The sequence below is a fragment of the Salvelinus alpinus genome, chromosome 24, assembly GCF_045679555.1.
Source record: "Salvelinus alpinus chromosome 24, SLU_Salpinus.1, whole genome shotgun sequence".
In the NCBI taxonomy this organism is placed as follows: domain Eukaryota; kingdom Metazoa; phylum Chordata; class Actinopteri; order Salmoniformes; family Salmonidae; genus Salvelinus; species Salvelinus alpinus.
The window spans coordinates 8,275,081-8,289,587 of NC_092109.1; the positions used below are offsets into that span (position 1 = coordinate 8,275,081).

General features: G+C 45.0%; 1 protein-coding gene across 1 annotated transcript in view; it reads right to left on the reverse strand.

Annotated features, from left to right (window-relative positions):
* The window catches only part of LOC139552077 (laminin subunit gamma-3-like), a 236,339-nt gene that overhangs the window by 108,474 nt on the left and 113,358 nt on the right, over positions 1-14,507 (reverse strand). The window contains exon 11 of the mRNA XM_071363475.1: positions 5,495-5,604. Within this exon, the coding sequence (XP_071219576.1) occupies positions 5,495-5,604 (110 nt within the window). The remainder of the gene's footprint in view (positions 1-5,494; positions 5,605-14,507) is intronic.

Consider the following 14,507-nt stretch of genomic DNA (forward strand, 5'->3'; position numbering starts at 1 on the left):
TTAGTATAAGGAATTTGAAATGGTTTATACTTTTACTTTTACTTTTGATACTTAAGTATATTTAAAACCAAATACTTTTAGACTTTTACTCAAGTCATATTTTACTGGGTGACTTTCACTTTTCCTTGAGGTAATTTCTATTAAAGTATCTTTATTTTTACTCAAGTACGACAATTGAGTACGTTTTTCACCACTGTACATAGGTGGGAATTCACCCCATATGTATTTTACTGTAGGCTATGTGCCCATGCAAGAGGGTGGTCAAGAATATAGCTCTGTAGGCTACAGTAGTGTGAGAGTGATATCAGCTGGTAAAGCTAACACTTTTATCTCTGTCTCTCTGGATATTCACTGGAGGTCCCGAGGTGCCCAAGAAGACAAGCCAGCTGTTCACCATGCAAACTCTGTTACACATTGTAGCTCTATGATATTGTGGGTGTGTGTGTGTGTGTGCGCGCATGCACACATTTGATGCACATGGGTGTACACACACACCTAGCTACCTCACTCTGGGAATCTCTGATAAAACAAAATAAATCAGTGCAGTGGAGTGAGGGAGGAGGAGGAGGAATGGAGAAGAGAAAGAGGAGAAGAGATGGAGGTATGGCAGGAGCCAGCACCCACAGGGATTACTGATCCCTCTCTCCTTCATGAATAGTGATGGGGGGATAGTACAGGTTGAATCCTCCTCAGCCATCATACAGAATACTACCACCACTAGTCAAGGTCCAGCGCCTGGCTTTTAACAGTGTGTGTGCATGTGTGTCAGTCACAGCGAGTCAGGGATGTGCGATTTTCATGAGATCAAAAATGTAGCCTGTGTGTGTAATAAGAGATGAATGTGTAATGAGAGAGAAAGGAACAGAGGGAAAGAAAAGGACAGGGGGAAAAGACAGGATGAGCATGAGGAAGAGAGAGAACTTGGGCTCTAACAAATTGTGATCCCCTGATCCTTCAGCGACGATCAAACACAATTAATTTACCATACTATATGCAAATCAGCACCCAACCAACTCATCCCCCCTGACGACCATTCCCCTGGCTGCATGCTAACCCCTGTACAACACTATCTCTATCACTCTCTCTCTCTCTTCCTTTTCTCCATCTCCTCATGTCTCCCTATTTTTCTCTCTCCATCTCTCTCTCCCTCTTCGTCTTTTGTCCATCTCCTCATCGCTCCCTTTCCATCTCGCTCTCTTTGCATCTCTTTCTCCCTTTTCTCCATCTCCTTCTCTCCATCTTGCTCTCTCCCTCTCTCCCGTCATACCTTTCTCCACCCCTCGCAACTCCCTCTGTTGATTGTGTGGAACTGGAAGCCTCCTACCCTAACATAACATTCCCAGTACCACTTAGCTGTCACACAGGCAGGATCCTCACCCAACAATGTGACAGAAATCGCCTACAGACAATCCTGTCATTAAAATAATTCAGCCTAATAATGAATGCCTTAATCTGGGTTTTGGTGCAGGGAGGGAGGAAAAAGCGCTTTGTCGGATTTTCCTATTAGCGTCTCTGGGCGCCTGCAGAGATAAGGCACTTCTAACACTGTTTGAGAACTAATTTGAGACACAAATCATTTGCAATGTACGTGTGTAAGAGGGAGAGAGAGTGTGTTTATGTGAGTGTGACTGTGTGTGTGTGTGACTGTGTGTGTGTGTGTGTCTGTGTCTGTGTCTGTGTGTGTGTGTGTGTGTCTGTGTCTGTGTGTGTGTGTGTGTGTGTGTGTGTGTGTGTGTGTGTGTTTATGAGAGTGTGTTTATGTGTGTGTGTGTGTTTATGAGAGTGTGTTTATGTGTGTGTGACTGTGTGTGTGAGTGTGTGTGTGTGTGTGTGTGTGAGAGAGAGAGAGATAGCGACTGTATGTGTATGTGTACATGAGTATGGATGCAAGTGTGAATGTGTGCATGTGCATAGTGTGTATGTAAGTTTTAATGTGTGTGTGGCTGTGACACCCGTAATTAAAGTGGCTGAAAGAGAGATAATGGCTTTGAATAGCTGTTCTGTCATCTATGTGCTGTAATCCAATGCAATCCCTCTCAGATCATCTCAGTACATTGATCTAAACACTGAGAGAGAGAGAGAGAGAGAGAGAGAGAGAGAGAGAGAGAACCCCCCCCCAAAAAGAGCAGAAGATTTGGAAGAACAGACAGGCAATATCTGTGAATGCAAGTCCTGCTCGCGCATAGATGGAGTTGGCACAACTCAGTGCTTCAGTCAGAGCAGATGTGTTGAACACTCAGCGACAAGTCACTCAGTCTAAAGATGCCCTTAAACTGATAATGGAAATGTGTGTCTGTGTGTGCCTCTATCACTTATTAGGCTAAAAGTGGTTGTGTGTATAAACTAGACGGATAGAGTGTGTGTGCGTGTGTGCATGGGTGCGTGTCTATCTGAACGTGAATTAGGCAGACTGTTACTAAGTGAGCTAGAGATCCAGTAGTGAACTTCCCTTGCCAGTGAACAAACTTGGCAGCTGATATTTGCGAGGCCCAGCGGTGCTATCAGAGAGATTCTCCTCAGAGCCTAACAGAAGAGGCCGGCGCCAATGAGAGGGCAGCAGGTTGAGAGCAGGAAGTAGGAACCAGACTGCTGTCTATTAACGAACTGCTGTAGTAAAGCCCTCTCATGTTAGGCAGGAAAATGTGAATAACAGGGCAGAGAGGAACCACTACACTGACTACAGAGCATGTTGCCTGCTTGCACATCATACCTTAACAACTTTTCTGATTAAGAAAAATGCCTAGGTTAAATATAAACATACTCACAGTAATAGAGTACCGGAAGCACAAAAATGAAAAACACGCTAGCCATTGCATGTACTGTGTGCACACACACTTATGTACTCCCACTCCTACAAACACACATACAAACATGCACACAGCAAAAGTGTTACAATCCAGGTGTCAAGGTATAAAGTGTTGTGTTCAATCTGAGTGTTGATTCAATCTGAGCGCCTCTTCAACCTCAGGAGGCTGAAGAAATTCGGCTTGTCACCAAAAGCACTCACAAACTTCTACAGATGCACAATCGAGAGCATCCTGTCGGGCTGTATCACCGCCTGGTACGGCAACTGCTCTGCCCACAACCGTAAGGCTCTCCAGAGGGTAGTGAGGTCTGCACAACGCATCACCGGGGGAAAACTACCCGCCCTCCAGGACACCTACACCACCCGATGTCACAGGAAGTCCATAAAGATCATCAAGGACAACAACCACCCGAGCCACTGCCTGTTCACCCCGCTATCATCCAGAAGGCGAGGTCAGTACAGGTGCATCAAAGCAGGGACCGAGAGAAGCTGTTTTTCAGTCTATCTCAAGGCCATCATACTGTTAAACAGCCACCACTAACATTGAGTGGCTGCTGCCAACATACTGACTCAACTCCAGCCACTTTAATAATGGGAATTGATGGAAATTATGTAAAAATTTATCACTAGCCACTTTAAACAATGCCACTTAATATAATGTTTACATACCCTATATTACTCATCTCATATGTATATGTATATACTGTACTCTATCATCAACTGCATCTTGCCATCTTTATGTAATACATGTATCACTAGCCACTTTAAACTATGCCACTTTATGTTTACATACCCTACATTACTCATCTCATATGTATAGACTGTACTCTATACCATCTACTGCAACTTGCCTATGCCGTTGTGTACCATCACTCATTCATATGTGTTATGTACATATTCTTTATCCCTTTACACTTGTGTGTATAAGGTAGTAGTTGTGGAATTGTTAGGTTAGATTACTTGTTGGTTATTACTGCATTGTCGGAACTAGAAGCACAAGCATTTCGCTACACTCGCATTAACATCTGCTAACCACGTGTATGTGACAAATAAATGTGATTTGATTTTGATTTTGATTTGAGATTCTCAATTAGAGGTCAGCTAACGTTAGCTAGCTTGCCAGAATAGCTGGGTAAGTTAGCTAGCTAACGTTACAGTCCTATATTGAACTCTGAAAGCCATCAGCTAAATAATATAGCTATCTTTGGTATACATAATGTCAACCAATGTTGCCTATGCCATGGTAGTCACTGCTAGACTGGTAGCTACCTTCAGCAGAGTAAACATGTTTGTTTGTTCATTCTATCTTTGACCAAAGTTAGCTAACGTATGCTAGCTAATGTTTCCAAATAAGAGTATCTCATCTATTCCACCCTTGTCTGGAAAACAATCTGTCACTAAAAATTGAATTGTCGATATAACTAACTCACTCTTTATTTGTGTGTTGGTAGTCTCAGCTGGCTAGCAATCTTGCTGCCAATTTAGTGACTCTAGGTAGGTAACAGCAAGCTGACTATATTGAAATGTCCATTGTTAGGTATGCTTAGCTAGCGAGTCTAATAGAGATCAATACAATTAGCGGGGTGGTTAAATTGTGTATTTTGTTGAAGGTGGTACAGAATCTGATTCTACCAACATGCGCTTCGAACCCCTAGCTCTGCACAAGATGAAGATAAGTTGGCCAAAATATTTACAAGCTGACAGCTAAGATAGCTTAATTTACAGTAAGCATGGTATAAACATGAATTGGGTAATGTTTGTATGGTTTGTGTTTGTTTTATGGGGTGAACGGTGGTTAGAGGTAGTACCTTCCAGACCACGTAATCAATTTCGTCTACCTCTCTTCTCTTTGTAAAACTCAGGTTATCTGGAGTGATTCCACAAATACCACAAAGTGGGGGCATTTTGGGTACACAAGCATGAGGGAGCAAACACACATTGCAGTTATGGAGCACAACAAAATTGTGAGACAGAAACCAGTAAGGGACACTGAAAATTATAAAATCAAGACTACACAGTAATAACACAAACACCTTTCTTATTTCTGCAGATTATCAAAACAAAATACAAAGACAGGTCTACAAAATTCCCCTGCAAAGGGCTACTATTGACAAGAATGATCTGTCAAAGTAAATGGGCTGGGGGAGGTTAACTGACAGTACTTTGAGATGAGGAAGGGGGTTTTGGTTTTGCAGGTTCGTGCTTAGACATTAAATGCATTGTTGGGTATGAGAGCGATGGAGGTGCCATTTCCCCTCAATCTGCAGAGAATTGTAGCTACAGATTGTTAGACCAGATGATGTAATTTACCCAAAGATTTTACTGACATCTTGTCTATTTCAAGTCTTCTCTCATTGATCTAGACCGTCTTCTCTCATTGATCTAGATCGCCCAACACAAGTTGTAGTCTTTCAGCGACTACAGATATAAGGCTTTACACCCCCCCTCCCCCCAACACTGCGATAGTCTGACAGCATCAACTCTAATAAAGTGTTATTTTAAGTCGGAATTTACAACACCCATGGTGTTAGGGAACCAACACACTAGGGGTGTTAGTTTGTCAACACTTTGAAAAGTGTTAGTTTAACCTTATTTCGGTGGGTCACATGTACTTTCTAAGGAAGTATTTCATTTAACACTGTTGGTGTTAACATTCTGATCTTGGGGCGTGCACACACACACACTTACAGTTGTGTCCTCCTGCGTTGCTGATCCTGAATGCAGTGATGTTGAAGAGAAGACTTTGGAACTCGAAGGCAGACAGAAAAGGCCTCAGTCTTGTCTCCTCCTTGTGAAGTCTGGAAGAAGACAAACACAGGTCCATGATTACCGAGGACCGCAACATGTTATTACAGTATGAAGGAATGCAAACGTCGCAGCGCGTGCGAAGGGTAGACTTTTGTGTTGTAAATTCCCACTTCCCACTTGGTTAGGAACGCAGCATCATTACTGCATTTTGAAATGTAGGTGGGACAATGTGCTGTCGGTGGCTCATTAGCATATTTATGAGTATTACAATTACATGGTGACTAGCTATAAAGGAGTTATCTTATGTTTATTTGGTATCACATGAACTTAAATCAGCCCTTCAATGTTTATGAACAATTGCCCCTTTATGGGAGACCAAAAAGAATTTGCTGAAAGCCATGCCAAGAATAAGCCACATCTGCCAGCTTTTCATAGGTCACCGCTGTTACAGTATGCTGCTATTCAGCAAGTGATATGCATGTGGTTTACAGAAGAAACAGTGAAGATTGGTAGTAACTAACACATTCACTGACAACACTCGCTTAACTTCTTGGAACTATAGGGGGTGCTGTTCCGCATTAGCATATTTGGGTCTCCAAATTAAACTGCCTCGTGCTAAATTCTTGATCGTACAATATGCATATTATTGTTATTATTGGATAGAAAACACTTTCTAGTTTCTATAAGCGTTGGAATTTTGTCTCTGAGTGGTACAGAACAATATCTACAGCACTTTTCATGACAGGGGTCAGATTTCAGAAATTTTTACCCCTGATCTGGAGTCTGTTTTTAAGGCGACAGTGAATGCTATGAAGAAACCGACACTGCCTACGTCTTCCTCTGGGTGTCTGTACGTCATCACGTTTTGAATGGAATCGATTGCACAATCACAGCCATTATAAAAGAACAAAACGTATAGGTACCTCCCTTTCTCGTCGCGCGCCTGAAGCGTGAAGGACATCGGACTTGCCTCGTTCCAAATCGTTGTCTAACCAGCAATATTTCTCCGGTCATGTTTTCAGTCGTTATAGTTGTTAAAAACATCATAATGTAGTTAATTTGAACCGTTTTATAGCAATTTATATCCGTTTAGTGCGATTCTGAGGAATTTATTTGTCGTGCACTCTGAAACTTTGGACACGTTTTGTGGTCCCGTTCGATCGTTAGTGGATATTTCGAAGGACAGAGGACATCTATCGACCAAAAGAAGATTACAACATAGAAAGGATACATTGCCCAAGAATCTGATGGAAGAACAGCTCAAAGTAAGCAATATTTAATATGATAAATCGTTGTTCTGTCGAAATATTTTAAACGCATATTTCGCCATTTTGTTTGTTATCGCGTCACTTGGCGAACCCTGTATTGAAAAGTAAGGATAATTTTAAAAATGTAAGTCAGCGGTTGCATTAAGAACTAATTTGTCTTTCGATTCCTGTCAACCCTGTATTTTTTAGTCAAGTATATGATTAGCTTTCAATTAAACTAGATCACTCTGATAGATGACGTCAGACATATTGAGGCTTGATTTCCTAGTATTTTTATTGTGTAACCACGGTTTTGTATGGCTAAATATGCACCTTTTCGAACAAACTGTATATGTATGTTGTAAAATGATGTTACAGGAGTGTCATCGGAAGAATTCTGAGAAGGTTAGTGAAAAAATTAATATATTTTGGCGGTGATTACGTTATAGCGCTCTTTGGCTGGAATCGATGCTATGGTACCGTTTTCACATGTGGTATGCTAACTTATCGATTTATTGTGTTTTCGCTGTAAAACGCTTAGAAAATCTGAAATATTGTCTGGAATCACAAGATCTGGGTCTTTCCATTGCTATGCTTTGTCTATTCTTATGAAATGTTTTATTAAGAGTAAATTGGTCATACACGTTGCTCTCTATAGTAATTCTAGTCGTCTTGTGATGGTTGGTGCAATTGTAAACTGTGATTTCTACCTGAAATATGCACTTTTTTCTAACAAAACCTATCCTATACCATAAATATGTTATCAGACTGTCATCTGAAGAGGTTTTTTCTTGGTTAGTGGCTATCAATATCTTAGTTTAGCCGAATTGGTGATAGCACCTGAAGTAGTAAGAAACTGATGGAGTTAGAAAAGTGGTGTATTTTGCTAACGTGGTTAGCTAATAGATTTACATATTGTGTCTTCCCTGTAAAACATTTTAAAAAACAGAAATGATGGGTTTATTCACAAGATCTGTATCTTTCATCTGGTGTCTTGGACTTGTGATTTAATGATATTTAGATGCTACTATCTACTTGTGAAGCTATGCTAGCTATGCTAATCAGTGTGTGGGGGGGGGTGGGGGGTGATCCCGGACCCGGGGTAGAGGCTCGTGAAAGGTTAACAGATCTTGTCAAGAAGGCTCTGTTATTTGTACTGGCATAACCATCAAAAACATCAACTGCTACAACACTTCCACTGACGGTTGGCAACAAAGCGCAGTGATGATCGTACCTTATATAATAAATATTGGGTAGGAAAATGTCTCACGTGTTCTCTCTCTCTACCCTGTGAAATGTTATTAACATGCTGTAAGGTGATCTGTGCCTCTCTGGCTGGTAAGATTTCAGCAGCTATCATGTTTTCTGCTCCTCCAGAGGATGGTGAAACTAATGAGCTGCCAACTCTGGATGAACTCCCATTTCCCCCTGTAGATACGGACGATGAACAATGATTGAAGGTGGTTTTTGTTCAACAAGAATTGTTAAACAACAGTGGTTTATATTGTGACTAAGTTGATGTCCCAGGGACAGTTATTAAAAAACATAGGTCAATCCAACCTGATTGTGGTAAGAGATATGGAAACAATGGTTAACATTGAGTGATTCACCTCTGAATCTACAAATCCCTTGTGTATGTGTGTGTATTTTTGATGCTCACTCACATTAATAGAAGTATTATGATTATAGTATTACCATACTAATTGGATTGTACAACCCAGAATGAAGGGTTTGAGATTATGAAGTGTCCGCTTTTTTTTCTGTGTTGATTTCCCTTACATTAATAGGAGTATATTTTGAAATAGATGCTAAAATTTAAATGCTTGCATTAAAATGTAATGATTGTCATCAACCATGTGATATGAGGATGGAATGTGATGGAAATGTGTATCCTTGTGCTTTTCTATTTACCAATTTCTATGTTCTATGTTTGTCCTTTCTATAAACCAATTTCTCTGTTCATGCAAGTGACTGACTGAACGAATCCTCACTATCAGTAGCTGCAATTTGGCAGTATGCCCAGACCTTGTTTTGAGAACAAAATATCTCTCAGTTTCAAGGTTTCAGCTTAGAGAGAAGCCTTGTGAGGTATTGGTCATGTTATGAACCAGTATTGGTCGGTCACAACAAACAAAACGGTAATGATGAATGAATTATGCTAAATCATTCAAATATAACTTGTCTGTGTATAGCCATATATAAAACAACTGAGGGGCGGCCCCAACAGAGCTTCTGACAGACGTTCACTATAGTGCATTAAGTTTGTTGGAACCTCTCCAGCGCGCTGACAATAAACAATTATTAATTTAAGATTGACTTTGAGTGTCGCTGTGTAACGGTCTAGTTGTCCTCAGGTCCATTTGGAACAGGTCTCTATATTTAAAACATTTATTTATAAATATTGGGTCCGGGTGGGAAAGCCCCAGGTCCATTTCGGGACAGGTCCAACTTTTTGGGCCAGTGAAGGCCTCTGGCGTGCGTGACACTGGGCCTGTAATTAAGCTGTTGCTAGGATAAGAGGAACATCATCAGTGGACCAGGAAACCACTGGAGGTCTGGGTTAAGTATGTGGTGGGAGCCCACACACACACAGACAGGCAGACATACAGACAGACACTTGAACCTTGCCTAGGGACCAGACAACTTGAGTCTCATACTGATAGAGACACAGAGGGACAGGGGGAAGGACAGAAAGAGGCTGGAGAAAGAGAAGAGTAAAGAGAAAGAAGAGAAGTGAAGAAGAAGTGATTTTTGTCTCTCCCGGATGTAAGGGTCTTGACCAATACGTGGGGGTACTAAGAAAATTGTTGATTTTCATGACTTCAGAGCTATAAGGGAGTTCTCATTTTTCAATAAAAGCAGATATGGCAGACAGCACATTCGATATAAATGTAGTTTAATTGAATTTGGCCCAAGAAAATTCAACAAAATAACTATAAGCCTAATACAAGTGACCACAAGTTAATGACAAAAAACGTCTTTCACGTTCAGCAAAGCTGAAAGCGCCCATGTGCACTGAAGTCTTTCAGCAATAACAACACAATATATCCAAAATGCGACAACAACAAGAAGTGTATTTGTTTCCTATGCATAATCAGACAACTGTGCATTGGTAATAATGCTTCGGATGAAATGGCTATCACAAAGTCAGAAATGAAATGAATAATATCGAAAGTCCAAAGCTAGCAGCGACGAGCTGCCCTGGTGCTCCATCACGTCGTGGCTCGCGAGTTTCTCTCTCCGACTCATCTTTCTCAGCTCCCTCTTCTTCTTTGGCCCCCTCGGAGACCGGGTCTGGGTCTGGATTTTCAATTTCTACCCGCACTCTTCTCTTGATCAGCAAACAGTCCATTGCTACGGGGTGAGATGGGCGACTAGCTAGCTAGTAGTTGTCTCACTTAACGTAGACAAATGTGCACGATCACACACACCAGACTCCTCCTCCTCCCCCCACCCACACACACGTCATAGGGTACACGTGCGGCACGAGCACGCAGCCAGGGATCGGATTGGAAACAGAATGGCTGGTTATTAACTTTTACATATTTCTTTATTTAAAATTATATGCAGATTTATGACAGGGCTACAGCTCCTCCTAGCCCTGGTGTAGCGCCGTGCATGCTGGGAACAAAACACCACTTACCCTGGATAACACATTCAACACATTCACACAACACACGTAGGCTCACAGTCATGACAAACAGCATGCTATCTGTCACCAAGACAACATAGCCAGGGGATGGGAGACCGTGTGTTGTGTTGCTGTGTGCTTCCAAAATGACACAAACACAGGCATGCACACTCACACACAGCCTCTGAGTCATTTGGCAAAAAAAAGCTCAGAGACAGCTTCTACCTCCAGACTGTTGAACAGCCAACCCTAGCTCAACTAAGACACTATCTACTTTATATTGGAAATAAGTCATACTTGACATGCACCTTCATCATTTTGACTGCATTCTTCAGAAAAGAAAGGTTCTAAGTAGAACCATATAGGGTTCTTTGGTTTGTTCCCATACAGGAACCCTTTTAGGTGCTAGGTAGAACCCTTTGCAAAGGGTTCTACCTAGAACCCTCAATGCAGGCTTCTTCATAGAACCCCCTGTAAATGATTTTACTTAGAATCCTCTATGAAGGGTTCTTAGAACCATCAAAGGTTTTAACAAGAACCCTTTTAACCACTAAAGCGTCTTCCAAGAACCCTCTATGAAGGGTTCTACCGAGAACCTGTTCCACCCTGCCTAGTTACACACTAACAAAGTGTTCTTAGGAAATTCCTGTTTTACAAAACACATCAGACCTACAAGTTGTATTATGCTGGCTGGTAGAGTAATGTGCAATTCCAGCCTTATGAGGACGTCTAACAATTGGACATTTTTAATCACCTGCAAACTGCATTCAGAATGGCTGCCAAGTTGGAAAAGTAAGGTTAATGGGACCACCTGATTCATCTAAGCTCGAACAACCATCTCATGGGTGCAATACAGCCAACTACTAAGAGATTGGATTAGTTTAGAAAAATGTATGCGATTTATCTTTGTGTAGCATACAATTAATCAAACAATCAATGTAAATGCAAAAACACAGATTGCAACAAACAATTCTGAAAATCAACCTACAGAAGTGCATGCTGGGAAATATGATAATGACGGGCAATGTTTTGAGTGTTTTATTCTACACGGAGTAATAATGACACCATCACACTCAACTCTGATTATGAACGGTTATTTTACACCAATGAGTGTTAATTTAACTCCTTCATCAAGACTATGTCAGTACTGTATATGTAAAATGATTAAGGGAATACCAGATGCATTGTCACGTTCCTGACCTATTTTCTGTTGTTTTTGTATGTGTTAGTCGGTCAGGGCGTGAGTGTGGGTGGGCATTTCTATGTTTTGTGTTTCTATGTTTAGGTCTTGTAATCAGCCTTATATGGTTCTCAATCAGAGACAGGTGTTTGACGTTTTCCTCTGATTGAGAACCATATATAGGTTGGCTGTTCACACTGTTTGTTTGTGGGTGATTGTCTCCTGTGTCTTCCGTGTCTGTGTCTGCGCACCACACGGGACTGTTTTGGTTGTTCGGTTCGTTTATTGTAGTCTGTTCCTGTTCGTGAGTTCTGCGTGTTTTATGTAAGTTCCATGATCAGGTCTGTCTACGTTGTTTGTTTGTTATTTTGTATAAGTCAAGTATAGTTCGTGTCAGTCTTCGTCTTTTCAATAAATTCATTATGTCAACATACCTCGCTGCGTATTGGTCCACCGATCCTTCTCTCCTCTCCTCGTCCGAGGAGGAGGAAGACGACAGCCGTTACAGAATCACCCACCAACCTAGGACCAAGCGGCGGGGGAGAGCTCAACAGAGCAACCAGGACTACTGGACATGGGAGGACGAGCTGGATGGAAAGGGACCTTGGGCTCAACCAGGAGAATATCGCCGCCCCAAAGCTGAGCTGGAGGCAGCGAAAGCAGAGAGGCGGCGATATGAGGAGGCAGCAAGGAGACGTGGCTGGAAGCCTGAAAAGCCCGTGAGTACTACCCAAAAATTTCTTGGGGGGGAGGCTAAGAGGTGGTGGGCCAAGGGCAGGTAGGAGACCTGCGCCCACTTCTCAGGCTAACCGTGGAGAGCGGGAGTACGGGCGGACATCGTGTTACGCAGTAGAGCGCACGGTGTCTCCTGTACGTGTGCATAGCCCGGTGCGGGTTATTCCACCTCCCCGCACTGGTAGGGCTAGATTGGGCATTGAGCCAGGTGCCATGAAGCCGGCTCAACGCGTCTGGTCTCCAGTGCGTCTCCTCGGGCCGGCTTACATGGCACCAGCCTTACGCATGGTGTCCCCGGTTCGCCTGCATAACCCAGTGCGGGCTATTCCACCTCGCCGCACTGGCAGGACGACGGGGACCATTCAACCAGGTAAGGTTGGGCAGGCTCAGTGCTCAAGAGAGCCAGTACGCCTCCACGGTCCGGTATTTCCGGCGCCACCTCCCCGCCCCAGCCTAGTACCAACAGTGCCTACACCACGCACCAGGCTTCCAGTGCGTTTTCAGAGCCCTGTTCCTCCTCCACGCACTCTCCCTGTGGTGCGTGTCTCCAGCCCAGTGCCTCCAGTTCCGGCACCACGCACTAAGCCACCTGTGCGTCTCCAGAGCCCTGTACGCACTGTTCCTTCTCCCCGTACTAGTCCTGATGTGCGTGCCCTCAGCCCGGTGCCACCAGTGCCGGTACCACGCACCAGGCACAGAGTGCGCTTCGAGAGGTCAGTGTGCCCTGTTCCTGCTCCCCGCACAAGCATGAAGGTGCGTGTCCTTAGCCCGGTGCCTCCAGTTCCGGCACCACGCACCAGGTCTACAGTGCGCCTTATCCGGCCAGAGCCATCCGTCTCCCCAGCGCCATCTGAGCCATCCGTCTCCCCAGCGCCATCTGAGCCATCCGTCTCCCCAGCGCCATCTGAGCCATCCATCTCCCCAGAGCCATCTGAGCCATCCGTCTCCCCAGCGCCATCTGAGCCATCCGTCTCCCCAGCGCCATCTGAGCCATCCGTCTGCCCAGTGCCGTCTGAGCCATCCGTCTGTCCCGAGCCATTAGAGCCGCCCGTCTGTCCCGAGCCGTCAGAGCCATTCGTCAGACAGGATCTGCCAGAGCCGCCAACCAGACAGGATCTGCCAGAGCCGCCAACCAGACAGGATCTGCCAGAGCCGCCAACCAGACAGGATCTGCCAGAGCCGCCAACCAGACAGGATCTGCCAGAGCCGCCAACCAGACAGGATCTGCCAGAGCCGCCAACCAGACAGGATCTGCCAGAGCCGCCAACCAGACAGGATCTGCCAGAGCCGTCCAGCCAGGACCAGCCAGAGCCGTCCAGCCAGGAGCTGCCAGAGCCAGCCAGCCAGGACCAGCCAGAGCCGTCCAGCCAGGACCAGCCAGAGCCGTCCAGCCAGGACCAGCCAGAGCCGTCCAGCCAGGACCAGCCAGAGCCGTCCAGCCAGGACCAGCCAGAGCCGTCCAGCCAGGAGCTGCCAGAGCCAGCCAGCCAGGAGCTGCCAGAGCCGTCCAGCCAGGACCAGCCAGAGCCGTCCAGCCAGGACCAGCCAGAGCCGTCCAGCCAGGACCAGCCAGAGCCGTCCAGCCAGGACCAGCCAGAGCCGTCCAGCCAGGACCAGCCAGAGCCAGCCAGCCAGGATCCGCCAGAGCCGTCCAGCCAGGAGCTGCCAGAGCCAGCCAGCCAGGAGCTGCCAGAGCCGTCCAGCCAGGACCAGCCAGAGCCGTCCAGCCAGGACCAGCCAGAGCCGTCCAGCCAGGACCAGCCAGAGCCAGCCAGCCAGGATCCGCCAGAGCCAGCCAGCCAGGATCCGCTAGAGTCAGCCAGCCATGACCATCCAGAGCCGTCAGCGAGCCATGACCAGCCAGAGCCAGCCAGCCAGGATCCGCCAGAGCCAGCCAGCCAGGATCCGCCAGTCATTCTGGTGTTGCCCCTTAATTTAGGTGGGGTTATTTGGAGGGTGGTCATGTTGAGGAGGCTACGGAAGCTGGGATTGACTATGGTGGGGTGGGGACCTCGTCCAGAGCCTGAGCCACCACCGTGGTCAGATGCCCACCCAGACCCTCCCCTAGACTTTTGGTAGTGCGTCCGGAGTACGCACCTTGAGGGGGGGGTTATGTCACGTTCCTGACCTATTTTCTGTTGTTTTTGTATGTGTTAGTCG